Raw genomic sequence first — 26,100 nt, 5'->3', positions numbered from 1 at the left:
TGAAAATATTGCCTTAGCCCATGCACATTCATTTGCTGAAAAACTAGACACTAACTGTGATTTTGATCATTTCTGGCAGGCTGGGCACTGGCTTACTTGAGGCTTACTGCAGTGTGCCCTACAGGTGAGCTATTAGATAATGGATAAGACTCAAAAGATGCTCTGTTTGCATCACTATCTGCTCTTTCACATGTTGATTTTTATATCCATGGGATTTTTAGAAAAGACATATAGCATTTTCTTTTTTTATATAAACTCCAGACTTTCGCAGTAGTTTCAACAGATTTTGTTTCTTAATATTTAATTTTGCATTGCTTCAGTTATTATAAGTTGTAGCACACTAGCTGAGTTGTGTCCTGTCATTCTCGTTTTCACAAAATATGTGAAAACAAGAATGATGTTTTGTTTGTGTGTTTTGTCAAAAACAACATAGGTACATATTCTTCCTGCTATCTCATTGCATTTCTCCTCTTTTATTTATAGGACTCAACATCTAAATGATATAATCTTTACCAGAATTAGTCGAATCTTTCCTCAAATGTAGAAAAAAAAAAACAGACACACTATATTCCATACATTTTTATAGCGAAAATGTAAGATATTGTTAGTAACAAATTTACTCACTATGGCAAATGTAGGAAATAATCTACTTAACTAAAGAAGAGTTTTAAGGTAAAATATCATCCCAGTGATGCTACAGTGCAGTATAAACCTAAATATAAAGACACGATCAAGCTGTGAACATTCATCCCACCAGTCTTTTTCTCAGTGACCTAGCTGCTTTGCTTGTTCAGATTACATAGCTTACACTCCGGCTCAGCATAGTAATAACTTTGTGGGACGGGATGAATAAAACAAACAGCTTCTTCCCATTTCTGCATGCAGACTACTGCCAGGGAAAGACGATCAGCGGAAACACTCAGCAGCACAATAAAACAGCGAACTGCCTGCTCCCCAAGCATGTTCTGTACATGAACTCAGTTTTCATTTGTAGCTTTCAGAGTTTTTGTGAAAGTTTTGAGTGGATGATGTGATGTGATTTGCCCTCATTTAACTTCTTTGGGAAGTGGGGAAGAGACAACTACCATTTTTATTTTTGCCTCTCAATAATAAAATGGCATAAATGGGCCAATTTAGAAGATAAAACAGCATTGGGAACTATTTGAAAATCTGATGCTCCTGTGGTGCCATGTCAAGCTTCTTGCAGTAAACCTCAGGGCGAGAGAGTAATGCCTGAAAAATGAGCGCCCTCTACTGTAAGGTTTGGCTATTGTGACGAAATCTCAAATGAGAGCAGTTGACATTTTTCTTCCTTTGAAATAACTATGAGTTTGTTTTGCTTTTAATTGCATTTCCTGTTTGTTGCTGGGAGTTAAGGCAATAGTGAAACAAGAGAAATGATTAATACTTATGACAGGATCCTAGATCCTTTAGTGAATGTGTCCATATTTTTGAAATTTATCTTTTAGACTTATTTCAAAGATGGAATTTTCACAATTACACTGGCAAAAAATTATATATATTATATAAAATTATATAAGTCACAGCCAAATGCTGCTAATCAAATTACCTCCACAAAAGTATACGTTTTTACAGTTTGCTTTTCTGAAGAATGAGTGTCAACAAAATGTCGAAACGGAAAGGCATCAGCAATAACCTTTGGCACGCAAATTTTGCTGCTCATTAATCTGAAAAGGCTTTTAATTATTGCAAATAATTTTAACTCCCACTGAAAAAGACTGACTGAAAACAGTTAAAATAGTCCCTATTGTGTGGAATAAATTTGACTCAAGGTCAGATTGTAAATTGCTCAGAGAAACTGTCAAAAATGTAAATAGCTGAAGTTAAGACTTTAGAGCCCTCAGTTAGCATTTAAATTGTTGAAGTTCATAAAATATAATTAGAAAAATTCCTGGACAAATCTACTGGTATGATTGCCAGCAGAAAGCCTCTTTAAAAAAGTGGACCCTGGTGGCTTATGGTTATAACATTATAAACCACAAGAGTTCTGGAGCAATGCTCCTTGGACCACTGAAGCCAAGGAAAACATATTTAAAACACACAGAAAACACATTTTATGAAGAAAACCGCAGGAGAATACAAAATCAAAATAGCTATGTTAAGCTTTGGTCTGGTGCCTCCAACTTTTAAAACCTCCTGTGATCTTTATCAAGCTATTTCAACATCCCATCATTCCTTCTGCCCTCAAGCCCTTTATTTTTATTCTTGTCCTGCCTTGGATTCATGTTTGCATACACAGACAAGCACACAAACACCAACACAGTTAAAAGACTCGCAAAGTTTAAGGTGGGGGCTGGGGTGGGTTTAAAGGAAAGGGGTGTAAGAGTGTACACTTTGTGTTGCATAATTGATACTCCCTATTGCCTTACGTCCTCACTGCTGTGCTGGCAGAGCAGCAAACAAAGCTGGCTCATTAACTATTCACTGGATAATTTGAACAGAAAAATGATTCTGTGGATCCGCAGCACCTCGTAGCCCTGAGGCATCTGATTTCAGAGTTGTTAATAAGACATGTGCTGTCTCCACTGGTCATATTTTAACTTGACAGCAGATCCACCCACGTGTTCAGTCAGTGATCAGACGATGACGAATATTCAAATCAAAACTGGGATTGTGTCGACACAGACGCCGCACGGCAAAAAGCCTGCTACATGTGTGGACTCTATTGCTTGGGGAAATAAATGATCAATAAGACTTATATATCAATATATTGATATATAAGGAATATATCAATATATTGTTTTCATAAACAGGCTATATTGTGAAGCTGGTGAAGAATAGCAAAGAATTGAATACCTTTCAAATGCACTAAACAGAGGTTTTACAAAGTCTTTTTTTCCAAATCTGGATATGCATTGACAATGGAAGACAGTTTAAAAAATACATTTGTACCAACATAGATATATAGAAACTGAGATCGACTAAAAATTGCTTAGAAGATTAAAAGCTGATTAATGTCTCAAAATGAGTGGCTTCTTCCCTCAGCATCATTATTGCGACACTCTATGACAGAAATGTATGTTTTCACCCACCTGCCAGCATCACCATCACGTTTTCTGCATTAAAATAAAAACAATCATCCCATAATCCCGGAAAACAGGGCTTTGATGTTTCGAGACAATGAGAAAATTAAGCAGTGATCCTAACATAACAAGTTGAAAAACCAAATTAATAAGATGTTGAAAGTTTATTTGCAACAAAGGGCTTCAGATCACAGTATTCGGAGATGGATATAATTATATAGTTGCAACAGCAAAGTGAACTGAAAATTGTATTTGTGATCCCCTGAAGAGTTTCCTCTTTATTTCAACCTTTTATTTCTGTTAATTCTGATTACTTTTTACAGCTGACCAACAACTCAAAATTTTGCCACCCAGAAAATTTTAATGTGATTTTTTTTTATGCAGAAATATCATGTTATAGGCATCACAGTCATAGAAAGAAATTTGAGTCTTGAACTGCAAAATGAAAATTTTTGCAACCTTGGGTAAATCTAAAATGCCATCACGTTGTTAATTCAACATTTTTCTTGTTGATGTATAGCACACGTTGCTTGTTAGAGACAAGAGAACAAACTTTCTCTGCCATTTTCTATCTTTTTCATCAATATCCCACCCCTATAAATCAACTCCCACACATTCATAACAGCAAATGTTTACCATGATATGGTCTTATCATCAGTTTGCATCAGACCACAGAGCATTCATTGGGTCAGATTTCCAGCCACACTGGTTGGTCATTTAGCCTTGCCAATGACAAGAATGCTCATAAGGAAGACCATGACGAAGAAAATCCACATGAAGAACCTGTCCATCACCTTAGCAATCTTTTTCCACTCTGCCCCCTTGGCACATGTGGCCCTCTGCTCTCGGAAACAATTAGCAATGTACTCTACGTTGCGGACCAGCTTGGTGTCCACGTTAGGAAACCCGCTGCCAAAGCTGCAAAACACACAGGGGCCAAAGGTCACGGTGGGACCCTGAGGTGGAGGCTTTTTGTCTTCAGGACAACATGGAAACTTTTGGTCCTCCAGGTGACCTGGAGGCTTCTGGTCTTCCATGCAGCAGTCGCTCATTGTGATTTTACCATTGGAGCCTTCATACCTTCCAGGTGCGGATCTGGAGAGATGGCTGCTCTCTTCTCTCGTAATGTGGTGCTGCACTTTCACTCTGTGCTGCTGGTGCTGCTTGGAGGGTTGGGGCCGGGGGTCTCTGTGACGCCGCTGGTCCTCTTGGCTGCCGGGACCCCGGGGTTTTCCATTCGCATGAATGTGAGAGTTAACCTGTGGGTGGCAAAAGTCATCCTGGAGGTAGTGAGAAGATGAAGAAGAAGAAGAAGAAGAAGAGCCAGAAGCACAGTTCTCGCCCACTTCGTATACAAAGAAAATCTTGGACATGTAGTCAATGATAAGCACTTTGGCCCAGTGTGGGACTGGTTTGGCCTCTACGCCACAGAAGTGAATGTTCATGATGAAAATGGTGAGCGCTGTGGAGGCTGTGACCATGGTCATGGTGGCAATGTAGTACTTCCCTGTGGAACAAGTACAAACATGAACAGAACGATACTTCATTCAGTGTACACAATAATAAAAAGACACTCTCACCTATGAGAGGCACACTTTCTGATGGTGGCATGCTCTCAGCCACCATGAGCTGGAACACAGTGAGAGCCAAGAGAACCGTCACCCCGAGGGAAACCTTCTCCCCAGAGTCTGCAGGCAAGTAGAATCCCAGAGGAGCCAAGAAGGAGATCAGGAAACATGGCAGGAGGAGGTTAAAGATGTAGAAGGAGGAGCGGCGCTGCAGGAGCACAGTGTAGGTGATGTCTGGGTACGGATCGGAGCAGCAGCCGTACATTATCACGTTCTTCGTGGCCGGCATCCCATGGCATTCCCACTCCACATTTTCAACAAAATCAGAGAGGTCACCACTTTCCATGCCCATAATGATATCCACCTGGACGTGGAGAGATGGATGACAAAGCAGAAGTGGTGCACTGAAATTTGAGAAAATAAATATCTACAAATGTGTCACTACAGAAAATAAATCCCACACAAAATCCCCATATTTCCTTACCTGGTTGCCATTGTACGTCCACGAACCGAAGGTGAGGTTACATTCCTGGCTGTCAAATGGAAAATAAGAGACGTCCACAACACAGGAGCTCTTAGTGATGGCAGGAGCATCCCAAGTTATCTCTCCGTTGTAGCGCAGCCTGACGTTGGTGTCCATTGGTCCTGAGAAATCATCATCAGCTCTGAAGGTAGAAGGAAAAGTTGACTCCCAACAAGGTAACTAAAAATGGATGATGCATTCAATGTGTAATTTTGACGATATTTCATCCAAACGGGCCACCAAGAACATTTTCACAATTTTCTCAGATGGATATCTGGTGTGAACATGTCTTTGCGCTGGACGACGTACTGGCGTACTTGTTATAGAGGACGAGGTCGGGCCGCCAGACCAGACTGCTGGGTATGTGGATGACGTCCAGACCATCGTAGTCTTCTGTGTTCCATCTCAGGTAGGCATCGTGCCATGTCTGCCTAATCCACAGGTAGGCAATCAGCACCTGGTTCCTCTCATCCTTCACACACACAAAGGCACAAAGATGAGAAGCGCTATTTAAAAACACTAACAGTGAAAAAGAACATGGGGAGAGTAAAATATTTAAAGTTAGATCTAATATCTGTGTAATAAGTTATATCTAATCTCAGTGGACGTCACACGGAAGTGGATGTTAGAGAACATAAGTGGAAAAAACTGTGTCATTAAGACCAAGGAACACAACAGACAGATAAGAAATAAAGCTGTGGAGAAGTATAAAGCAACCTTAGGCTATAAAACAGTACCACACATTTTGAGAATCTCAAAAAGAGTTGTTCAATCCATTATTCAAAAGTGTAAAGTGCGTCTTATAATTGCAAACGAACTGAGACAAGCTTTCCCCCCCTAATCTGACAGACCATGTCTCTAAAAGACTTGAGACTGGGGTGAAGTTTCACCTTCCAGCAGGACAGTGACCCTGAACAGCCAGAGTGGCTTAGATAAGCAGATTTGTGTGTTGGAATGGCCCAGTCAAAGTCCACACCTAAATCCAGCTGAGAATGTAAGGAGAGACTTAAAAATCTATGCTCATATTCTCTTCACCCCGTCTGACTCTTGATGTGCAAAGCTGATAGAGAAAAACCTTAAAACAACTCTAGCTGTAAATTGCAATAAATAATAATAAAGGGGATTTTATTTGCAAAGTGTTGACTCAGGAATGGAGTATCAGAATTAGAAATATTGTATACAAATTCAATCCGTATGTTGCAGATTTTATACTTATAAGAAGCAATGAAAGCTAAGCAAATTTTTGCTTCCACTTCCACAAATCCAAGGGCATTAATACTTTATAGTCTGGGGGCTGTTAGGGCAGGACTTGGAATATATTCCCTGCAGCAGCCTGCTGTAGATTCTGCTTTCTATAATCTATTATGATTCAAAGAACTTTTTTTTTTTTTTTTTTTTACATTTATTTCATCTATTTAACCAGGTAAACCCCATTGAGATCTGGATCTCATTTCCAAGAGGGACCTGGGCAGAAGTCTGCAATACACAACAACATGATAATCTAGAATAGAAGTGTCCTAAACATCCTGCAAAAGCTGCAAAAAGACATGAGCCCTTAACTTCTTTCCTTGATGCTCATCAACACAGCTTGGCAAGAGACACTGAAATGTTCAAGACAACAGAAGGCCAGAGTCATTTATCAATATCAGGTGAAAGAGGGCCCATAAGCAAAGAACAGAGAGCCGCATCGAGTAACAAAACACCCTCACTCAGAGTTTTGCACAGCTCTCTTTCATGTGTACTCTGATATAACAAGCCAACAGCAACACACAGCTTGGTAGATAGATTACATTAAGGTGATGCGCAGCCTCGCTAAACGCATTCACAATTCAGCTGGTGATTCACCGAGGAGTGACACGTCACTGAACCTGAACGGGAATCTGAACCAGTTGTATACAAGTAGGCCATACAGGGAGGTTTTAACAGTTACAGGTCTAACTCTCATTTATTACCATCAGCGGTTAAAGCTCCAAGGGATCTGCTGCATCAATGCAGTGACAATAATTCAGGGAGAACTCACACTCTGGAACACTCGGCACAAATAATCCGTTTTTATTTTCATGTGATTCATCTCAGCTCGTGTTTTCTCTGGTTTTAACAAATTAACTTAAGCAGAACTATTTTGTTTTACAGCGATGTGAGTAATATCCTGGCATTGTTATTTTGTCGTGCAACGGAAAAACATTCTGCCCAGAATCATCACGTAACACAATCACATTTTGAATGCAAAACTACGTTTGAAGATAGATCATTTGGGATTTTTAAACACTTTACTTGCTTCAGAATAAAAATGTTTCATATGTTTAGTGTTTTAATATGTGCCAAGGCAGGCAGAGCAGCCAAAAAATATTGCTCACGTAAATGTAGCACAACTTCAGAATATTTTTACTCAAGTAAAAGAAAAAGTAGCCATCCAAAACATCAATCATTTAACATTTAAAACCTACATAATAATCAGATGAACCAAAACATAAAGTTATATGGAAATATTGGTATTTTAAGGGGAAAAATAAAAATAACAAAATTACAAAATCAAGTTAAAAAAAACTCCAAATAAACTTTGCTTTATTTGGAATAAACTTATGAGACTTTCCATATAAAACTTATGAAACTTTCATAAAAACTGGACATGTGTCCTGAATTTTTGGATTGAACAAGCTTGTACTTCATTCAATTAAGTTTACTCACAGAGGGTAAAGTATCCAGAAATGTGTTCTTCATAATAGAATTTCAAGTAAAAGCAAAACGTGCAGCATAGGGCACAGCGGCAGCACAGGGATAAAGCCTGCAATTCATGAACAAAGGCCTCAATCCTTGACCTGGCTGTCCCACTGCAGCACAGTAAAAATACCCCTAAAAGTACATCGTATTTTTTTCCAAAAAGTAACTCAAGTAATGGTGAGTTACTGCAATTAGTTATTACCCAACTCTGAATAAGTGGCATTTTAGTGTACAGTGCATTACGAGACGGGCTTGTAACCCAGTACCCACCATGTCTTTGATCTGAGAGAGGGTGATCTGTAAGGTTACGTTGAGCGCTCTGTCTGTGTCCTCCACAGGCCGCAGGGCACTGGAGTAATTCTCCATCAGGTCGTTCAGCAGCTTCTGGGCATAGTGGCCTTGAGCGCAGTAAACCACTGAAGGGGCAAAATAAGACGAGGTTCTGGTTTAGATGAGATGATTAGAATTGTCTTTTTTCTCCAAGCTGTAGATCATGGGTTATCATTTCAAAATGCTGGAAAATGTATTCTTTATTGTTGCCAGCTTCTATATTCAAATTGCATTTTCAACAACATATTATTGAAACAAATGGTATAAAGGAAGTATGCATCTATTAAACTATACCTATTTGATTATAAAAACAATTTTTTAAAAAAAATAACAATACAATAAGAAAAGCCAAATGTGTAGGAGAAAAACAATGTTCCCAACTCACCTTCAGGGAGCAGCACTGTCAAACAGATTACCTGGATCATCTTGGACATCTTTAGATATCTCCCAGATCAAAGTTAAGGTAACTTAAAGAAGAAATCCAACAGCTTTCTTCCCCTAAAAGGCTTACATGATGCCCGTTCAACCCCAGTTGAACTCAGTTGTAGATAGCAGGGCACCGTTTCATCTGGCCGTCCCTGCAGCTCTCACTGCTTGGCGGGGGAGGCAGCATGTCTGGCTGACAGGGACACGGAAACAAACTCTAGCTATCACATAGCAGCAGCAGAGCGAGGGAAACAGGATGCCCGCGAATCATCGCCTCACTACACATGCAGAATTTTTTCTTCCTTTCAACTATGCTGTCCATCCAGTTGGGCCACCGCTCCGCGCAGGCAGCATTATAACACCCTGCAAGAAAAAGGGCGCGAGAAATGTGAAATACGTTACTTTCAAAGTGATGTCATTTGGTATACTAATTGTTTTCCAGGGGCTTCATCATAAGGCTATTCAATTTAGACCTCAAATTTATCTGAAAGATTGTTTTAAGAGTCATTTGCAGAAGCACTTTTTTCTGAGGCCAGCATAAATGTCATATGGCTGATTTGAGCAGAAGTTAAAGACTTTAGAGGCAGTGTTTCTTCTTTATAATTCCACCTGTAGGTATCATTTGGATCCTGTAGTCACTGGAAAGAATCCACAATAAATTTAAAAATAGAGTAAAAAACAAAGAAAATCATTCTCGCCTGAAAAAAAACAAGAAAAAAAAACAAAAGACAAAATGATCATTAACAATGAATTCAACGCAGCAATGATCAGTGTATGTGAAATTCTAGATCAATTTTTCATGGACAGGATGAATTCAAAAGTAATAGTTGCAATAGAGTAACTTCAAATTTTACAACATAGCAATATCAAGCCTTAAAGCTGAATTTTGTGAACTCATGAGACGCCTACATCTAGTCTGCAACAGAAGAAACCGCCTGGGGGTGGATGAATTTTGCAAAGCAGTAAAAAATTAAATCCAAACATCTCATCACTTTGTAGCGTGGTATTTGGTGCAAGCAAGGTGAAAACTGTTCATTTACCTGGCAGAATTTGTGGATAGATTCAGAGGCACAAGTTGATATTAAGCAAGGCATCTGTTGTACCTACTTTCTGTTTCCAATAAAAGAAAGACAAAACCCTGAAAACTGGATACAGCTCACAAATGTTCTTCTTTATGTTTTTTTAAGATACTGTACGTGAGCTGAATGCAAAAGCAATTTTATGACTCCACACAATTTAGGATATGCTTAGCCACTGGATGTTTTTTTTTAAATTGAGTGGTTCGCACCATTTTCACTGCAAAGTAAACCCCTGCAGGTTGAATCCCTGAGTTAATGTAGTGCGTCAGCCTCGCTTTTTTATTCAAATGCATGCAGAAGTAATTAAATGTATAAAGCAAGGTTGCCTTGAGCATAAATAAATCCTGTTTATCAACAGTTATGGTTAACCTTTTAAGGAAATGCATATATTAGTGCCAAGAATAGGTTCTCGCATACTTTAAATATCTTCCCGTTAAACAGATCAATGACTTTCAAGATATTGAGGTTCACCTTCTAGAATGAATGGGATCTAATGCAGTCAAAATTCCAAATCAGAATCCAAACAACTTGCCGCAAGACTTGAAAACTGTACAGATCTGCCGGAGTTTGAGCCATTTTGCAAAGGGTGCAAAACAATCGAGAAATATCCCAAAAGACTGTTTTTTCTGCAGTTGCAGCAAATAGTCATTCTACACAGTAATGACTCAGGAGACTGAATATACGCAATGTTTGGGGTTTAAATATTGTCGCACAGCGCTGTATAACCAGACAACAAATAGCATTTTGAACAGAAAAAGCAGAGAGCAGGTTAATTTACACAGACTTTAATCTTTTTATTTACAGATGAGTCATTGACATTTATTTGTTGATGCAATTAATTCTAGACTTGTCACAGGTTTTGTTGAACATCAATTTTGTTTGCTTCTCTTTCAGATTAAAAACAAGGAATCAAATGCATCCATGTTCCTAAATAAAAGTGTTTTAAAAAGAAAAGGAGAAGGCCAGATGAAGAAAAGTTATTTCAAGCTATGTGGCAAAAGTGGAGGAGAGGAATCTCCAACGGGAGCTGCCAGATGTTGACTGATGGGGGGATGAGAGGGGGTGGGGACTTGGCATGAGGATGGCTACTGTGAGAACACCTGCAAGACTCTTAATGAGTTGTTTTCAAGAACGCAGAATAAGCCCACCTACACGGTGTACTACAGTCAGTGCTGAACTCCTCTGTGACAGAACAAAAATGTGATTGGGGTTTACTCTGATGCTCATCTTTTCTCCAAATTAAATATACCAGCACTGCAATACATCATTAGCCAGATGTTCTCAGTTTTCTGCAAACTGTTAATGTGAAAAAATTTATTTTGTTTTAATAGTCCGAAGACATTAAACCGAATGAGTTGGGAGCAGGAATTTTTAAAACAGATTTCTTTTCTTTTTTTTTTTTTGAAAACAAGCCAAAAGTTTATTGAATAAGAATCAGGAGCAAAAAAATAAAACAAAGCTGCTTTAAATGGTTTGACCCTCTACAACGAAAAGGTTAGCATGAATGAAAAAATAAATGCACTGCATAGGCAAAGATAAGCCGCTGACAGCCGCTTTTTGGACAGAACCAGAAAACTGGGACAGAGTGACAGATGCGGGTAAAGTTTGGTTTCTATTTCGTTTCAAAGTGGATGTCGGTTGCTGATTGTATCACTAAGTGGAATGTTGGGTGGCCTTAAAAAAACCAGAGGTAAGAGCTGACAGAGCAGATGATTGGAGTGTGATACAGCAGACGGGACAGAGATGTCACACGGTGAGGACAGAGAGGAGGAGAAGGGGAACGCGTCCGATGTAAAAACAGAGGGTGGGATCGAGCAGCATTCGCCTTCAGACAGCAGGAGTTTGGAGGAAAGAGGGTGTGTACGGTTGAAGACAGACGTGTGGATCAGCAGGAACACGAATGGTGTCGAAATTCAGTTACTGAGGAGGAGCTCTGTTGCCGTCTCCACGTCCCAGGATTTTGACGACAACGCCACTATTACTGCATTCTGGAGACAAAAACAGAGATTGGCTTTAATCTGCAGCATCATGCAGCTCTGTGACACAGACAGGTGAAGAGAGAAACTTGACGTTTACTAAAGCATGCTCACTTTTTCAAAGCCCATGGCACAGAGTTTGTCTATTTTGCGTGTGTACTCCGGACTGGAGACGGGAGCTCCTGCGTAGACGTGAGACCAGAGTTTTGCTGTCTGTTTAAACATCTCTGGATTCTGCTTGTACTGAGGGGTGAACAAAACAAACAAACAAAAAAAAGAGTTTATGGAAGGGGTCTCAGCTTGTTAACGACTAAAAGGAATCTTCTTTTGTCTGTTTGAATCATATCAAGCTGGGAAAAAATTGTCCGTTTTCTCATCTTATGCTGCCAAATTCATAAAGTTTACAAACAGATACATGTCATGTTATTTATGTCATACAAAAATAAACACTTTTTATAAACACTTGAGTACTTCTACATTATTGACACATTATTAAAGTAAATGCATCTTGCTCTGGTTCCAAAGGGTAGTGGTTCTTTACATAAATGACCCAGCTAATAGTTTTCAAATATACAAAGGCTAATGTCTTCAGTTCAAAATAATGCAGGCATAAAGCCAGATCTGCTCTTTTAAAGTTTAAATTGCTCTACTGCTGAATCACAGATTAATTTATGTCCTTTACCGACAAAAACAACGACATGTCTACATCTCCAAAGTGCATCAAAGAATTATTTTTATTTCTTTGCAAACTTAGAATCTTTATTGGTGCTGTGAATCCTCAACGTTTATTTGCACCTTAATTAATACAGTGTCATGTTGTAAAAGAAAGCACATGAATAATGTCAGAAATATTGCAAAAAATAAAAACTGCTTATGTGTCGCTCAGATAAAAATACCTGAAAGATGTATTTAAAGTCTGTTGTTTACTCGTAATAAATTTTCAAATAAATCTTTAGTCTATCCATTTGTATCCAATGGCGTGACAGACATATTCAGCCAGAAACCAGTTAAAAGGCAATAAGAGCATCATTAAAGTTGACACTTGATCTCCTAACGCAGCCAAAGAGTCCGGTGAAAAGTTCATATCTTTACCTTTGTCAGAAAGAATTTAAAAAAAAACCTTTAAAAAAATCAAAGTTCAGCTAATACATTTAAAACTCAGACTTTAGTAAAGGAATCCTCAGATTATAGTTTTGTACACCTTACTTGAATAATGTGCTGCATACGTGAACTGATAAACAGGATGTGGCAGCTCAAACTTTATTTATTTATTTTTTTCACATTCTAGCAAAAAAATTTCCAAGTCATTCTGCAAGTAATGAGGTCAAACAAAAAGTTGAAGGTTGAATGGTAAGTTTTAATAGTTTGTGCAGAAAGTAGACACAGAAATAATAAATGAAAAAAAAAAAACTTTGATCTGAAAAAGTTTTCAGTACAAATACAAACAAGGGGTAGTTCATGTTTTAATATGATCAAACAGCGAATTTTAGGCAACTACAGATTCAAACATAACACTGAAAATCAAATGCACACACCTGATTGGCTACCACAGCATCCTGTGGATCATCTGGTTCTGCTGCTGCCAGTAAGGCTTGTAATGACAAGAGGACCGTCCTCAGTGTCATGGCTGCTGCCCTGAAACGTCATCACAATCAGCAACAAACTAAACGAGCTCCGAAACCACAAACTAAACAAGTGCTTATGCACAGTGCACTCAACAGTATGATTAACCATCCATTCAAGCTCCAGTGGTGCATTCAAATCGACACAAGATGAAGCAGAAACTATGACACATTTGAATCAGCTCCATTATTATAGGTTGAGTAACAAAATATTGAAAACTGCCAATACTCGAGCCATTACCAATAGCAACACTTACTTATACAGATCATCTGAGGAGCGTAAGCAAATCAGCAGTGCAAATGCATTAATACACAGAGGAAATAAACACGTCAGGTCGCCGCCCTGTTATTCTGCATGCTGGGGATCGGTTCGCTCTGTTCACTATGGGAAGCATTTTGTTGGCATGGCTCTAGTCCATCTGTTGCCTTAAGGTTTTGATTTACTCCACCAGCGTTAGAAAGTGAGCTGCAATGTATGATGGGAACCTCGGCAAGAACACATAATTCTCCACAAGATATGTTTACTTAAAAGGCGAGCCACAAGTATTGATTGCTGTAAGTTACATGGTACATCCGATCATGTTCACTTTCTAAGATTATGAACAGCTGTTAGAGTCTTTAAATGAAAAATGAGTCAAAGTGTTTCCTTCACTCATAGTTTTACATTTAGGATGCATCTCAGAACTAATGGGTTGAAGATGTGAAATAACCACAATTATCTTATCTAGCCTTAATTCTTTACTCTTACATAGTTGGAAAATTATTTAAAAACTTGAAATCTTGGCAATGATTCACTCACCACTGATCTTTAAGGATGTCCAGACATATTGCACCTGTGACTGAGCTGATATTGGGATGCCAGATCTTTGTGATAAACCGCACCTGAGGTATTGAAAGAAGCAAGGAGACATGCACAGATGAGCAAAGTGACAGGAATTTCTTTATGCATCACAAAGATCATTAGTCGCAACAAAACAAATGAAACCTTACCTTGGGTGGATTGAATGGATACGTCTCTGGAATTTTAATTTCTAGTTGATATCTACCTCCTGTCAAAAATAGACCAGTAACACAATAAAGGAAAGAGGTTTGAATATCTAGGAAATTTAAAACAGAGAAATTTTAAAATTGATTTAGTAAAGAGTAGTGCTACAAAACTGTTTTTTTTTTAAAAAAAAAAAGGTAAGCAATGTTGCAATAGCAATACTGGTTTCAGTAAATCCACATTTCATTCACCAGTCTTTTCTTTTCCATCATCAAAGAATAGTTATTATTTATGGTTCCACAGTGGGAAAATTCAGGTGTCACAGCAGCAAATTAAGTTAAGTGGAGACATGGATAGTCACCCAAAGATAAAAAGTATAAAAACTCTAAAATACTCTACAGTAAGAATATATTCTCAAAACAGAAAAACAATACTGTGTTATTTAAAAAAATACTATATATAAAAGCAATGTGTAGCTTTATAGGTTAATTCAGAGAAGATAAATGTACAACATATCCATGGGTATAAATGAACATAAAAACAACAGCAACGAGAAACATGTCTCCATAACTCTGATCTCGTTATGGATCAAACTGCATTAGGGTCATTAAAGTCTTGTCAACTGCTCAAAATTATAATTGACGTGTACAGCAGTAATGCAATTACTTTTGCATTTCAATTTTACATGCAGATCTTGTAAAGATGCTTGCAATTCAATAAATTCTGCCGTTTTAGTTCATAGTGGAGCTGCACATGCACATTTTTTTAACGCACACATTAACATGACACTGCAATATAACTATCTAATATTCCAAAATGGATTCTGAAAGCAATTAAAGGAAATGTTGCAGAGCAACAATGAAAGTCAATTTTATTGGCCTAATATATTTTTGGCAGTCAGTTTTAATGTGTGGCCCTTGAAATACTGTAGTCTTTCAAAAATGTTATCCAAGCAGTTGCTTGACATCATGATGGTAATCATGATAGGGATTAAATATAGGTCTTTGCACTTTAAATAAAGTGTCCAAAAAATAAAAAATCTTTTTGCTGCATAATTTATTTTGGCACGTCTTCAAGCACGTCAAATTAGAATGTAAAGCAGAACGGTGATTGACAGATGCATCACCCTAGCAGGTTTAAATTCACACAAAGCCTATGCCAACTGAACCCTTCTACCCTTAATACCAACCCTCATTCCAACCGTCCTTCCAACTTTTCTTCCAGCCCTCATTTGAAACCCTAATTCCAACCCCAATACCTACCAACCCTCCTGCCCAAGCTAATTCTAACCCTAATTCCAGCTGCTCTTTGAACTATAGTTAAAACTCTCCTTCTAACCCTCCTACCGACCCTAATCCCAATACTCTTAAGTCCCTACTTCCAACCCTCACACCAACCCTTCTCCAAACCTGCATACTTTTAGAACTTTTCTCTCATTATTTTGTAAGGTATCTGCTGTCCTAAAGGCAAATGTTTCTAAACAGAATAAGAGTGAATCAATGTTGACCAACCTGACAATTACCTGTTGAGGTAACAATAGCATTTTAGTTTACAATCTATAGCTTCCATGCTAGATGGAGCACATTGTCAATATACTAGTGATAGCTCTCTTGCTAATGTTAGCATTTTAGAAAAGTAAAGATTTGCTTTTCATGTACTTTAAGCTGATGTATTCTTACTTGCATATTGCATTAATTAATTTACTTAGTCAACATGCTAGAAGAGTGAAAACCTAATAGATTTAGTCAATGTTAGCATGCTATTGACAGCAATTCATCTAAAAGTAGCTTTTTAGCTAGCATTTTATACATTGCTGCTACCACAATAGTTTGAACAGTTCAATGCCATCAAACATGGAAGTGACCCACAACCATTAGCATAATAAGCTTCAGTTTCTAGTTGCCCGTTACTCTAAACATTAAAACAAAACTTGGAAAATGTTTTATGGCAATACCTAAAAACAATCCATAGATTTTGGCTTTTGCTTAAAAGTAGCTTTACAAAATAATCCATTTGATGTAGCCTTACTGTCAAGAAAGCTGTGCAATGTGATTTTTTTTTATTTATTATTATCATCCCCAAAAAATACCTCACCTTCATATGGCGTGTCAGGAGGCCCTGCTATTTCTCCTTTGAGTTCTGTGAAGTTCTCATCAACCAGGTCTACCTTTATTTGGTTTTTGCTTGTCTGGAAAAGCAAAAAGAGAAAACACTGCCAGTTAACCATCCATGCTATCATAAACACTTCCTCATTAATTGTCAACTCATGCAACATCAGGATTATGAAAGGTTGCCCACAACTTGTTGCATATACAGCTCTATGTGTAAGAGTGATTTCAAATTTATTTCAAATGTTGTATATTGGAGTAAAGATAACACGTGGGTGATGTAAGCTTTAATTACTACAACTCTCAAACATTTGCTTGGATTTCCCCGGCTAGCTTAGCGACCACAGAAGGTACCCTACTTAATAACATCCTCAAGAAACTTTGTAAGCTAAAATATGTTGGGCCATTTTAAAGCAATTTTTACTCTCTACACTTACGACCACAGTGGCACATTATGGTGAGCTGACGTTTGTCGCCACTTATTATCACAGTCAATACAGTTAGCTTACAGCTAGCCACTTTAGTGAGCAAGCGTCACTCATTCAGCCACAGAAAGTGAAATAAATTCAGGTACGACTCAGAGAGGCAAACACGACAACCAACCTCTTCGCTCTTCAGAACCTCCTTGAACTCCCGTTTTATCCTCTGAACAGCAATATTGGCCATGGTTCCCCCAGTGTTCCCGTCCGGTTGGTTGGTTGGGGCCTCGTCGCCAGTCCGACCAGTCAGCTAACGCTAGCTGCTTTTACCGACAACAGCTCCTGACTTTTTTTAAAATACACGGACTCAAAAATAACAGCTGGAACGTTGCTCGCCTCCTGTCTCGTCGGTCCCCGAAGTTGGTGGGAAGCTTAATCTGGGGGAAGTAGCTTAACGTGAGTCTGTCATCTCAAATATGCAGCAACAACACAATGGTTGGTAGAACAGAAAACATTTTAATACCAAAAACTGCATGCAGTCTAGAGGAGACAGGGTCATGTGATCAAAACCATCACAACGCTCTCTTCCATTGGCCGATCAGTTTACAATGAAAACCCATTATTATTATTATTATTATTATTATTATTATTATTATTATTATTATTATTATTATTATTATTATTATTATTATTATTGTCATTGTTGTTGTTGTTGTTTGTTGCTATTTACTTTTCCCAAAATCCTAAATTTAAAAAGCCGTTATATGACATATAATAAAATGAGATAAAAATATAAAATAACGTGTTTAACAGTTTGCAAGTTATTTTTTTGAAAACGCCAAACTGTGGATTTTCTTAAAAATTATTGTTTATTTATTAATAATTAAATTAAATTAGGTAAAGTAACAGGTAGGTAAAATAAAATATTGTAATATAGATTACAATAATCTATATGAAAGGCTAAGTGTTTTTCTACTTTTAGTCCCAAAACCTTTAAAAGAATGTATACCATCTTGTTGGGAAACGTAAGCTATTTTATGTAAATCAAATTTTATTTCATCACATATTTTCCCACTGTACAGTTTAGCAGCACATCATATCCGAAATTTAAAAGTGACAAAAACTGACAAACACTCAACAAACACTACAGGGTTGTGTCTTCCATGCATAGTTTCCTTCTGGCAACTTCTCTGTCAATAAGAAGCCTTAACTCTTGACTGACACCGGTGCAGTTGCATTAAATCTTTCAAAGAGCTGCTGTGGCCTTGCATTTTATGTTTCTTGTTTTTTTCTCAAAGCAGACTTCCAGACTGATTGTTTTATCTCAGAATCACGTAATAACACCAGATGGCACTGTTGTTCCATCCCAGGAGAATTACACAGCTTGACGAACGCTTGACTAAGGACGACCAGACTTCTTCGTATAAAAACTAGAACTACACACAATTAAATTAAAAATTGTCAGAGTAACACAAAAAATAACATTTTTTAATAAATGTACAATTTTCATGAAGCTATTTCATGTTGTTTTCAGTACTGAATGCCTTAGGCAGGTTGAGAAATTGTCAATTTAGTAATCTGTAAAGGTGTAAATAATCACACACTTGAAGTAGACTCATTTTTTTAAGAATCTGGTTAAAAGACAACATTTTTCAGTGATTTCATGTTTGGTCATTTCACAAGCACAAACTTGAATGTACTCTGGATGTGAAGCAGCATGCCAATAAAAACTGACATCTTCATGGTGAAACACGTTGCTGGCATCATAATGTTGTGAGGATACTTTTCCTCACTAGTGACAGTGAAGCTGGCTAGATTTAGTAGGAAGAGGAATTAAGCTAAATTTGGGGCGTTTCTATAAAAAATCTTGACATAGGGCAGGAAGATCACAACTCAAAGTTATAATGAGATGGTCTGGATAAAAACATATTAATGTACTACACTGACTCTCCCTGACACAAAATCCAATTCAGAATTTGTGGAAAGATTTAGAACTCGATATTCACAGGTGCTCTTCATCCAGTTTCCAGACATGTAAAGATACCCTGAATGATATAAACCATTGGCTCAATTGGTTGACTACAAATGCAGGCCACATCTTTTAGGTTTTTGCTTTTAGAAAATAAATAAATAAAAAAAAAACATTTAAAAAAACATTGTCCTCCTTCTTCTTCACCACTATATGCTAGTCTATCAAGTAGAACAATAACAGTACATTGAAGTCTATGTCTGCAAAGTGGTAAAATATGAAAGTTAAAACAGTGTTTACTTTCTGTTTGTTGTGACTATGTAAGGCCAATTGTTTTGACATGTTTTGTGACACACATTGCAAGTGAACTCATTTGTCACTGCAAGAAAAATAGACACTAATGATGGACACACAGGTGGATTCTGTGGTTCTTCTCTACATTTTTTACGGCACAAATTAAGGTCCTTACTACAGCTAGTATCTAACATCAGCACATAAACAATATGCTGATGCTTTATTTCTTCTCCTTTGGTTCTCTCTCCTGTTCTTCCTCCCTCTGCCATGTTTTTTATTCCTCTTGCTGATAACAATGAAGATGATGAGTGCAGCTAGCATGGCAGAGGTTATTAGAAGGCAGCCCCCAAAAACCAGCATTGGTTTGTTCTTCAACATCCACTCACACGTCAAACATTTTTCCTGCTGCTCAGTGAATTTACACAGTTGCGTTGTGCTATTGTTAGAAGAACCACTGTTAGCGATGATTTCTCTGTACAATGCAACAGAGGCCTTGGCTTTGGATTGGTGTTGGGTTGAGGTAAAAAGACCAAACAGAGGGGCATGTCGATCTTGGAGTTTCCACACATAGAAACCCTGTAAGTTGACTCCATCAAGATGGTAAGCTGAGAGTACAGAAAAGAAAAAGTAAAAGTTAGATTTTATTTTAAACTCCGAAGGGTTTCGTCATTATCAAACATGGGAACAAACTACTTAAAACACATAACTGTATGGTTCACTATCAGCAAAATATGGAACAATATTCAGCAATTGCCTCTCCCTTCTTTTGTGGTTTGATTATTTTCATGTCATCTCATTAAGTCTGACTTTTATGGTAGGAACCAACACGGTCATTAAAGCAGTATTGCCTATGGGGATAGATCTCTGTTTCAACATCTGTTCATGTGTTTCTTATAGCCAATAATTCCACAAGACATTCAAGATAGCTTACCTTTGAGAGCCTCCTGTAGATAACTCCTGAGGTAATACTGCCTCAGGTTATCCTCTACTGAAGCTTGGTCATCAATCCCACTGGCTGTGACAATGATAGGAAGAGTTCTGCCATACCTCTGATTCACCCATTTCAGCATCTTCCGTAGACCCCAGGGTACCAGAGCTTGCCCCAAGCTGGAGGACATCCAGGTGGGGTCTGAGAAAGTTACACAATCATGCTCGGGTGCTGGTTTCTTTTGGAGGATGTCCTGTTTGTGAGGATTTGGAGAAACTAAACGTGTTGTAAAATGATTCAAGGCAATAAAACTCAATGCCCCGTTCAGCTCCTGTCTCTCAGTTGTGGTAAAATGAGGAAGAGGTGTTTTGGAAAGTCCAAATACCCTTGCTCTTTCACCCAGGAATTCCCTCATTTCATAGGGTTGTTGCCCCTTTTTCTTCTTATCTCTTGTGTCAAGCAAATTGTCCAAGAAGAATCCAAGTTCAAACAGCAGAAATCTTTCTGTTGCCACCGTATGTGACTCTAGAAAAGGGTTACCAGGGCTGGCCCAATCAGCATGTAGAGCGAGAGATACCAGTGATTTCTGTTCACCAAAATACTCCTTCTCATGTAGCCTCCAGGCTTTGGCATGGGCTATTAGCAGATTATGAGCGGCTTGATGCCTCTCTGTGACATTGGAATAAATATCTATGAGTCTGTTTGGCTCATTGATGGTGATCCAGTAGTGAACCCAGGTACCCAGCTCCTGATAACAAAGTGCTGCATATTCTTGAAAAGCTCCCACTGTAGTGTAATTCAGCCAACCACCAGACACATGCAGTGGCCCTGGCAAACCCAAGTTCGGAGCTCTGTGTGTTGGGTGGTACAGGATGACCATAGCTTCCAGGTGTAGCTTCTTGATCTCTGTCAGCACACAGCGGTAGTACCTTTTGGAAGTATAGAGGAAGATGTTATTTTTTGCACTCTGGATGACAAATCGAGTAAAAGGAAGGTCAATTAATTGTTGGGAAATGCAGTTCCTTACAAAGACTCTCATATCCCTTACAGTGGTTCCCATTTAAACCACACATTTCAATGTATTTCTTGCAAGTTTATGCACTAGACCACATATGTCAAAGTCAAGGCCCGCGGGCCACATCCGGCCCGCGAGAAGATTTTCTACGGCCCCTGGGATGATCTTGATTTATTATTAGAACCGGCCCGCAGACCGCAGCAAGCCGGCACCCCATCTGAAAAAAAATGCGAGATGCACGCACCCCCCCGTTCGATCCTCACAACGCACGCACCCCCCCGTTCGATCCTCTGGCATACGCACCCCGTTCGATCCTCTGGCGCACGCACTTCCCCCGTTCGATCCTCTGCACGCACCCCGTTCGATCCTCTGGCAGCATACGCCCATAACCCCCGTCCGCAGGAAATTTACGTAGGCTTGGGCCGGTCCACTGCACTAGACTATATGCGTCATTTAAAAAAATTTCTATGAACATTCGATCAGTCCGGCCCTCGGCTTGTCGCTAAATTTTTTATTTGGCCCTCCGTCCATTTGACTTTGACACCCCTGCACTAGACTAACATAAGTGTAAATAACATGAGGCAAAACAAACTATTTCCATATTGATATGCAGTTGTGGCAACAATATGTTGTCAGCATGCTCTGCTACAGTGGAAACTGGAAAGTTGTTCAGAATTAATGTGAAGGGACCAGAAAAATTTATATCATTTGTAATTTTGCTCATTTGTATCCTTGACACCTGAGAAAATACTTTGATGAAGCACCTGTTGATGCAAGTATAACTGAAAGTTTTTCAGAGTATGTCTCTACCTTCTGTGGATCTCCAGAGACTGGAATATTTGCCCATTCTTCTAAAAAAAATAACTCAACCTAATAATAGATTGAATGTATCTATGAAGATCAGTTTTCAAGCATAACCAAACATTATCAAATAAACTTAGGTATGGACTTTGGGACGCTCTAACTCATTAATATGCTTTAATCTAAACTATCCAATAGCAGCTCTTTAGGTTGTTGTCCTACAAGGGGGTGAACCAATTTAAGATTGATGTTTAAACGTCTTTAGGGAAATTCTCATGGCATTGATTCCACAAATACTTTCCTACTACTACTCTTCTATAAAGGCCATTTATATGTAACCTTTTTACCTTAGCTGTGGATCTCTGCAGCTTCTCCAGAGTTATAGATTTCCTTTTGACTGGTTACCTGATCAATACCTAGCCTTTATGTGTCCTTACTCTTTCCATTCTTGTTTGTTGGATTGAACAGTGCAACTGGTAACAATGAATTGTACTTTAGGGCATCATAGTAAACAGGATGGAATACAAATACAAGCCATGCAAAACATTTTCTAATTTTAGTTGTTGAAAAAATATGTTGAAAACCATTTATCAGAAAAAAAAGAAATACTCAGGCATTTCAGGTTGTACTGTGACAAAATGTCAAAACTTGATGTAATATTAATATTCTAAGACACTTCAAATTTTAGCAATAAAAATGTTTCCATTAAAATGTATTAAATTAAAGTAAGCTGAATCTTTCCACACTCAGAGGTTTGTGTGTTTGTTGAGCTCTACCTCAGGGCTTCGGTGTTTATGTTTGAGCGGCTTCCCTCGGGTAAAATGAGAGACCAGTTAAGAGCAAAGCGGTAATGAGATGCCCCAGTGGATGCAAACAAGCGGAGATGATTGCGAATAGCCAGATAATCTGTGCACTGGGCAGCTCTGGTGTTCAGCTTCACCCCTGGGAGTGGTTGCAGGGATCCGTCTCCTGTGAGGTTCCAGCTGTATACGTGAGGGTCAGAAAACTGGGGGGAGAAAGGGAGGAACCGGACCTGCAAAACAGCAAACAATTAAGACGAAAAAATAAAAGAATTTGTTTTGCTTTCTTTAATTATAACTCATAAAACGATGCATTTTACCTGCAGTGTAGAGTCTGCTATCCCCCAGTGAAATTTACAAGGAAAGTGGCCTTCAACATCTGTTGATGAGTTTTCATCAGCTGGAAAACCATTGTCATTGACAATTTGCTTGAAGTATTGAGCTGTGGTCTTGGGAACCCTGGTTCCGTTTGGTTGATTGAAGTCAACGTAGAAAAGACCTCTTCTCACACTATAGCCATAATTCCACTCAAATCCATCCAACAATGACCAGGCTGAGTAGCCAAATACCTGCACACCATCAAACTTGATGGCTAAAATAAAAATGAAAAGACTTCAGTATTTATTTTCTAAGAACTAGATGTGCTATTTAAGAGTTTAGATCCAAGAGATTTCCTATTTACCCTGTAGGACTTGGTTAATAAAACTTTTCATCAGATAGATGGCAACTGTGTCTTCTCTTCCAACGCTGGCGTCAGAGAACCACCCCCCTTCTGCCACCAGTACCCTCAGGTTCCCATACTCGAGTTTTATCCAGCCCAGGAGGCGTCGCAGGTCTGGGGTGATGCTCTGCCCATTGTGTAACAGGTTCTGGCCAAGACGGAAATTGTTTGGCCCAAACGACAAAGCAAAGAAGTCAGCTGTTTTCTGCACCCAGAGCTTCTCTTCAGGGGTGAACATGGGCATGAGATCGGCATATTTTATTTTCAGAGAGACTGGATAGTCCCCGGCACCAAAGATGGGATCAGCAAACCATCCAAGAATGGCCTCCATCGACTGCTGACAGAGAGCAACGTTGGCAGCTGTGGGCTGACCTCTGTGGGGTTCAACCCAGTGGGAACCTAAAACAATGGATACTTTACCCCTCTGAGTTGGGCGGAACTGAGTGTTGTATCTCTGCCATGCTTTGGCGTGTGCCTAAAAACAACAATGCAGACTCTGTAAGGATGTTGTTAATTTGTTGGCAAAACAATAAAACAGTACAAAAATAGTTCAACTAATAAAATTCATCTTAGCTGAATCCCTATTACATGTGACATCCTGAATATATTTTATGGTATTTTGTAAAACTCCCACAATATTAAAATATTACGAGCTTTATATATATAGGGCAAAAAAAGAGGTACATTTGTAACAGCATATTAATAGGTATGAGGAAGTGGAAAATCACTATTTACTTAATCTATCTGCTTGGTGTTAGCTGGGAGCAGGCCAGCTGTGCTTGACTGCATAAACGTAAGTGAGTATTAATGAGGCGTATCTCCGTGACTTCCTGACACGCACACGCAGATTCCCTCCACCACGAAAGTGCTGATGTGGTGGACTTTGACCCCAGTGTCTCTTTAAGTGTCCTGTTTACTTATCACAAAACCTGTCAATATGAATATAGCCAACCAATCATCAGGCAGATAAAACCACAAGTGAGTGGGGATGTTTTGTGGATTATTGCCTTAATTAAATGGAGTAGTTATGTTGGATTAAGAGACTTGTAAAAGTCATAAAAAGACAAGTGATCCAGTCTATGTTTGCTACTCAGTCCTGTGACCTAACGGCCATTCTGGAGATATAAACATTCATTGACCATCATAAAATGATAAAGCTGTAGGAGTTCAAAGTTTACTCACAGAATGTGTGTGTGTGATCTTATAAACTGTACAAAGAAAGTTGTTGAGTAACCCTGCACGACTCACCCTGATCAGGTTATGGGCTACCGTGAGAGAGCTGGAGACCCCCCCTTTTTCTCCAGGAGCGTGCACTCCTGTCCCATATCCTTGCACGGCCACCAGGTATGGGTTGTGCATTGTGAGCCAGTATTTCACCCGACTCCCAAAAGTACTGAAACAAAACGTTGCATACTGCTCAAAATGCTCCACTAACGTGCTATTTTTCCAGCCTCCATATTGATCTTGGAACACCTGTGGTAGGTCCCAATGGTAGAGAGTCACAATAGGCTCAATTCTCTTTTCCAGGAGCCTCTCTATGAGGCGACTGTAGTGATCCACAGCAGCTGCATTGGGCTCGCCAGTGGCATTGCCTTCAGGGAAAAGTCTGGGCCAGGAGAGGGAGAAAGTGTATGACTTTACACCGAGATATCCCAGTGCCTCTACATCTTCTTCCCAGCAGTTGTAGCTGTCACTTGTCACATCTGCGGTCTCTCTTGGAAAATAATCACTGGTAGAGGAGTGGGTAAAATGGTCCCAAATGGAGACGCCTTTCCCATCCTGGTTCCAGGCTCCTTCATTTTGGAAGGCCGATGTACCTGAGCCCCAGAAGAAACCTGGGGGGAAGGTGTCCTGAAGAAAAGACTGGTCTTTACTAATGGGGCTTGGTTTAGGTCGCTGCCAGATACTCCTGCCTTCCCCAGGAGAACAGACCGCCCGGTCCCAAGGAAACGTCAACAACAGAAGGGAAACCAAAAGGTGTGTGTGACAGGAAGGATGGTTCAGCATACTGAAGGAGTCCACTTTGTCTTTAAAATCCACTTTGAAGACGGCAGGTGTCAGTCAGTTTTACCATGATAAATCCTTTTCTAGCTGAACGTAGATCCATCGTAAGTGAGAGAAAAACAGAGAAACAAAGAAAGAGAGACATTGGAAGCCTCAAGGTACTGCTGTGTCCATCTGACAACCTGGTTAGCCTGCCCTATCTGTCTCTCCCTCTGTGTACTTCTGCTCCCACTCAGCCCCTCCCTGCAACATAGATTCACACATACAAAGGTTGACTCATACCCAAGCAAGCTGCTATTACTGTCTTTCAACAGATTAATTCTTTCTATTAATTCTCAAAGTAATAGAAAAGTTTGATTATATCATCAAATGTAAAAGCAAAGAGTAAAACCTCATTACACTTAGTGACTGTATCAATGACTTGTTTTTCTTTGGGGTATTTTTCTACGCAGAACATCCTAGTGTCAATAATTAGCTTGTACTCTGATCCTGAAGAAATACTCCTCTGGAAACCCGTCTTAGTTATGAGGTTTTAATTAATAGTTGCCAAATGTTCACGACGAATAAACAAATTAAGTTAATTTTTAGCCAATTTACAAGAGATGATCCAAGTTGTTTTCCTTTTTCATTGTTTTTCTTATTGCAAGAGGTGGTAAGGACATTTCCAGTGTTCCCACCCAGATCTGATCCAATGGTACCAGGTGACAACGAACACACCGCATTATGTGTCTTTATTAAATTTAGCTCTCCTTTCTGTATATGTGCCA

At 39.0% G+C, this 26,100-nt stretch overlaps 3 protein-coding genes across 5 annotated transcripts; all 3 read right to left on the bottom strand.

The window, feature by feature from the left end:
• Positions 1 to 3,050: 3,050 nt before the first annotated feature.
• On the bottom strand, positions 3,051 to 8,765 carry LOC122837645 (neuronal acetylcholine receptor subunit alpha-9-II). 3 transcript variants are annotated; one of them, XM_044128138.1, is made up of 7 exons: positions 8,572 to 8,765; positions 8,127 to 8,272; positions 5,453 to 5,607; positions 5,097 to 5,277; positions 4,625 to 4,976; positions 4,125 to 4,551; positions 3,051 to 3,962 (listed from the first exon to the last, which is right to left on the bottom strand). In XM_044128138.1, the coding sequence occupies exons 1-7, from the start codon at positions 8,618 to 8,620 to the stop codon at positions 3,758 to 3,760; spliced, it is 1,515 nt and encodes a 504-aa protein (XP_043984073.1). In that variant the 5' UTR covers positions 8,621 to 8,765; the 3' UTR covers positions 3,051 to 3,757. The 3 variants fall into 3 exon arrangements, with proteins under 3 accessions (XP_043984073.1, XP_043984072.1, XP_043984074.1); XM_044128137.1 differs by having other exon boundaries at positions 3,051 to 4,551; XM_044128139.1 differs by lacking the exons at positions 8,127 to 8,272; positions 8,572 to 8,765 and having other exon boundaries at positions 3,051 to 4,551; positions 5,445 to 5,557.
• A 1,695-nt stretch (positions 8,766 to 10,460) lies between these two features.
• ube2ka (ubiquitin-conjugating enzyme E2Ka (UBC1 homolog, yeast)) lies at positions 10,461 to 17,358 on the bottom strand. The gene is made up of 7 exons (XM_044128136.1): positions 16,986 to 17,358; positions 16,369 to 16,462; positions 14,280 to 14,338; positions 14,089 to 14,171; positions 13,203 to 13,302; positions 11,782 to 11,910; positions 10,461 to 11,679 (listed from the first exon to the last, which is right to left on the bottom strand). The coding sequence occupies exons 1-7, from the start codon at positions 17,046 to 17,048 to the stop codon at positions 11,605 to 11,607; spliced, it is 603 nt and encodes a 200-aa protein (XP_043984071.1). The 5' UTR covers positions 17,049 to 17,358; the 3' UTR covers positions 10,461 to 11,604.
• A 520-nt stretch (positions 17,359 to 17,878) lies between these two features.
• Positions 17,879 to 25,490, bottom strand: klb (klotho beta). Its single transcript, XM_044128128.1, has 6 exons — positions 24,578 to 25,490; positions 23,291 to 23,804; positions 22,929 to 23,200; positions 22,585 to 22,841; positions 19,996 to 20,921; positions 17,879 to 19,669 (listed from the first exon to the last, which is right to left on the bottom strand). The coding sequence occupies exons 1-6, from the start codon at positions 25,334 to 25,336 to the stop codon at positions 19,245 to 19,247; spliced, it is 3,153 nt and encodes a 1,050-aa protein (XP_043984063.1). The 5' UTR covers positions 25,337 to 25,490; the 3' UTR covers positions 17,879 to 19,244.
• Positions 25,491 to 26,100: the final 610 nt, after the last annotated feature.

Source organism: Gambusia affinis, linkage group LG09 (assembly GCF_019740435.1).
Source record: "Gambusia affinis linkage group LG09, SWU_Gaff_1.0, whole genome shotgun sequence".
NCBI lineage: Eukaryota > Metazoa > Chordata > Actinopteri > Cyprinodontiformes > Poeciliidae > Gambusia > Gambusia affinis.
This window is presented reverse-complemented; position numbering and strand designations above follow the sequence as displayed.

Excerpts from the sequence above, each read along its gene's own strand:
- ube2ka (XM_044128136.1), bottom strand. The coding sequence starts at position 17,048 with ATGGCCAATATTGCTGTTCAGAGGATAAAACGGGAGTTCAAGGAGGTT. Across the intron at positions 16,463-16,985 it reads AGGTTCTGAAGAGCGAAGAG|ACAAGCAAAAACCAAATAAA; the intron begins GTTGGTTGTCGT and ends TTGCTTTTCCAG. Across the intron at positions 11,911-13,202 it reads ATGCTGTGGTAGCCAATCAG|TACAAGCAGAATCCAGAGAT; the intron begins GTGTGTGCATTT and ends TTCACCCCTCAG.
- LOC122837645 (XM_044128137.1), bottom strand. The coding sequence starts at position 8,620 with ATGTCCAAGATGATCCAGGTAATCTGTTTGACAGTGCTGCTCCCTGAA. Across the intron at positions 8,273-8,571 it reads GACAGTGCTGCTCCCTGAAG|TGGTTTACTGCGCTCAAGGC; the intron begins GTGAGTTGGGAA and ends TTGCCCCTTCAG. Across the intron at positions 5,608-8,126 it reads TCTCTCAGATCAAAGACATG|GATGAGAGGAACCAGGTGCT; the intron begins GTGGGTACTGGG and ends GTGTGTGTGAAG.
- klb (XM_044128128.1), bottom strand. The coding sequence starts at position 25,336 with ATGCTGAACCATCCTTCCTGTCACACACACCTTTTGGTTTCCCTTCTG. Across the intron at positions 23,201-23,290 it reads TATTAACCAAGTCCTACAGG|CCATCAAGTTTGATGGTGTG; the intron begins GTAAATAGGAAA and ends TTTTTATTTTAG. Across the intron at positions 20,922-22,584 it reads ATAAACACCGAAGCCCTGAG|GTACTACCGCTGTGTGCTGA; the intron begins GTAGAGCTCAAC and ends TACTTCCAAAAG.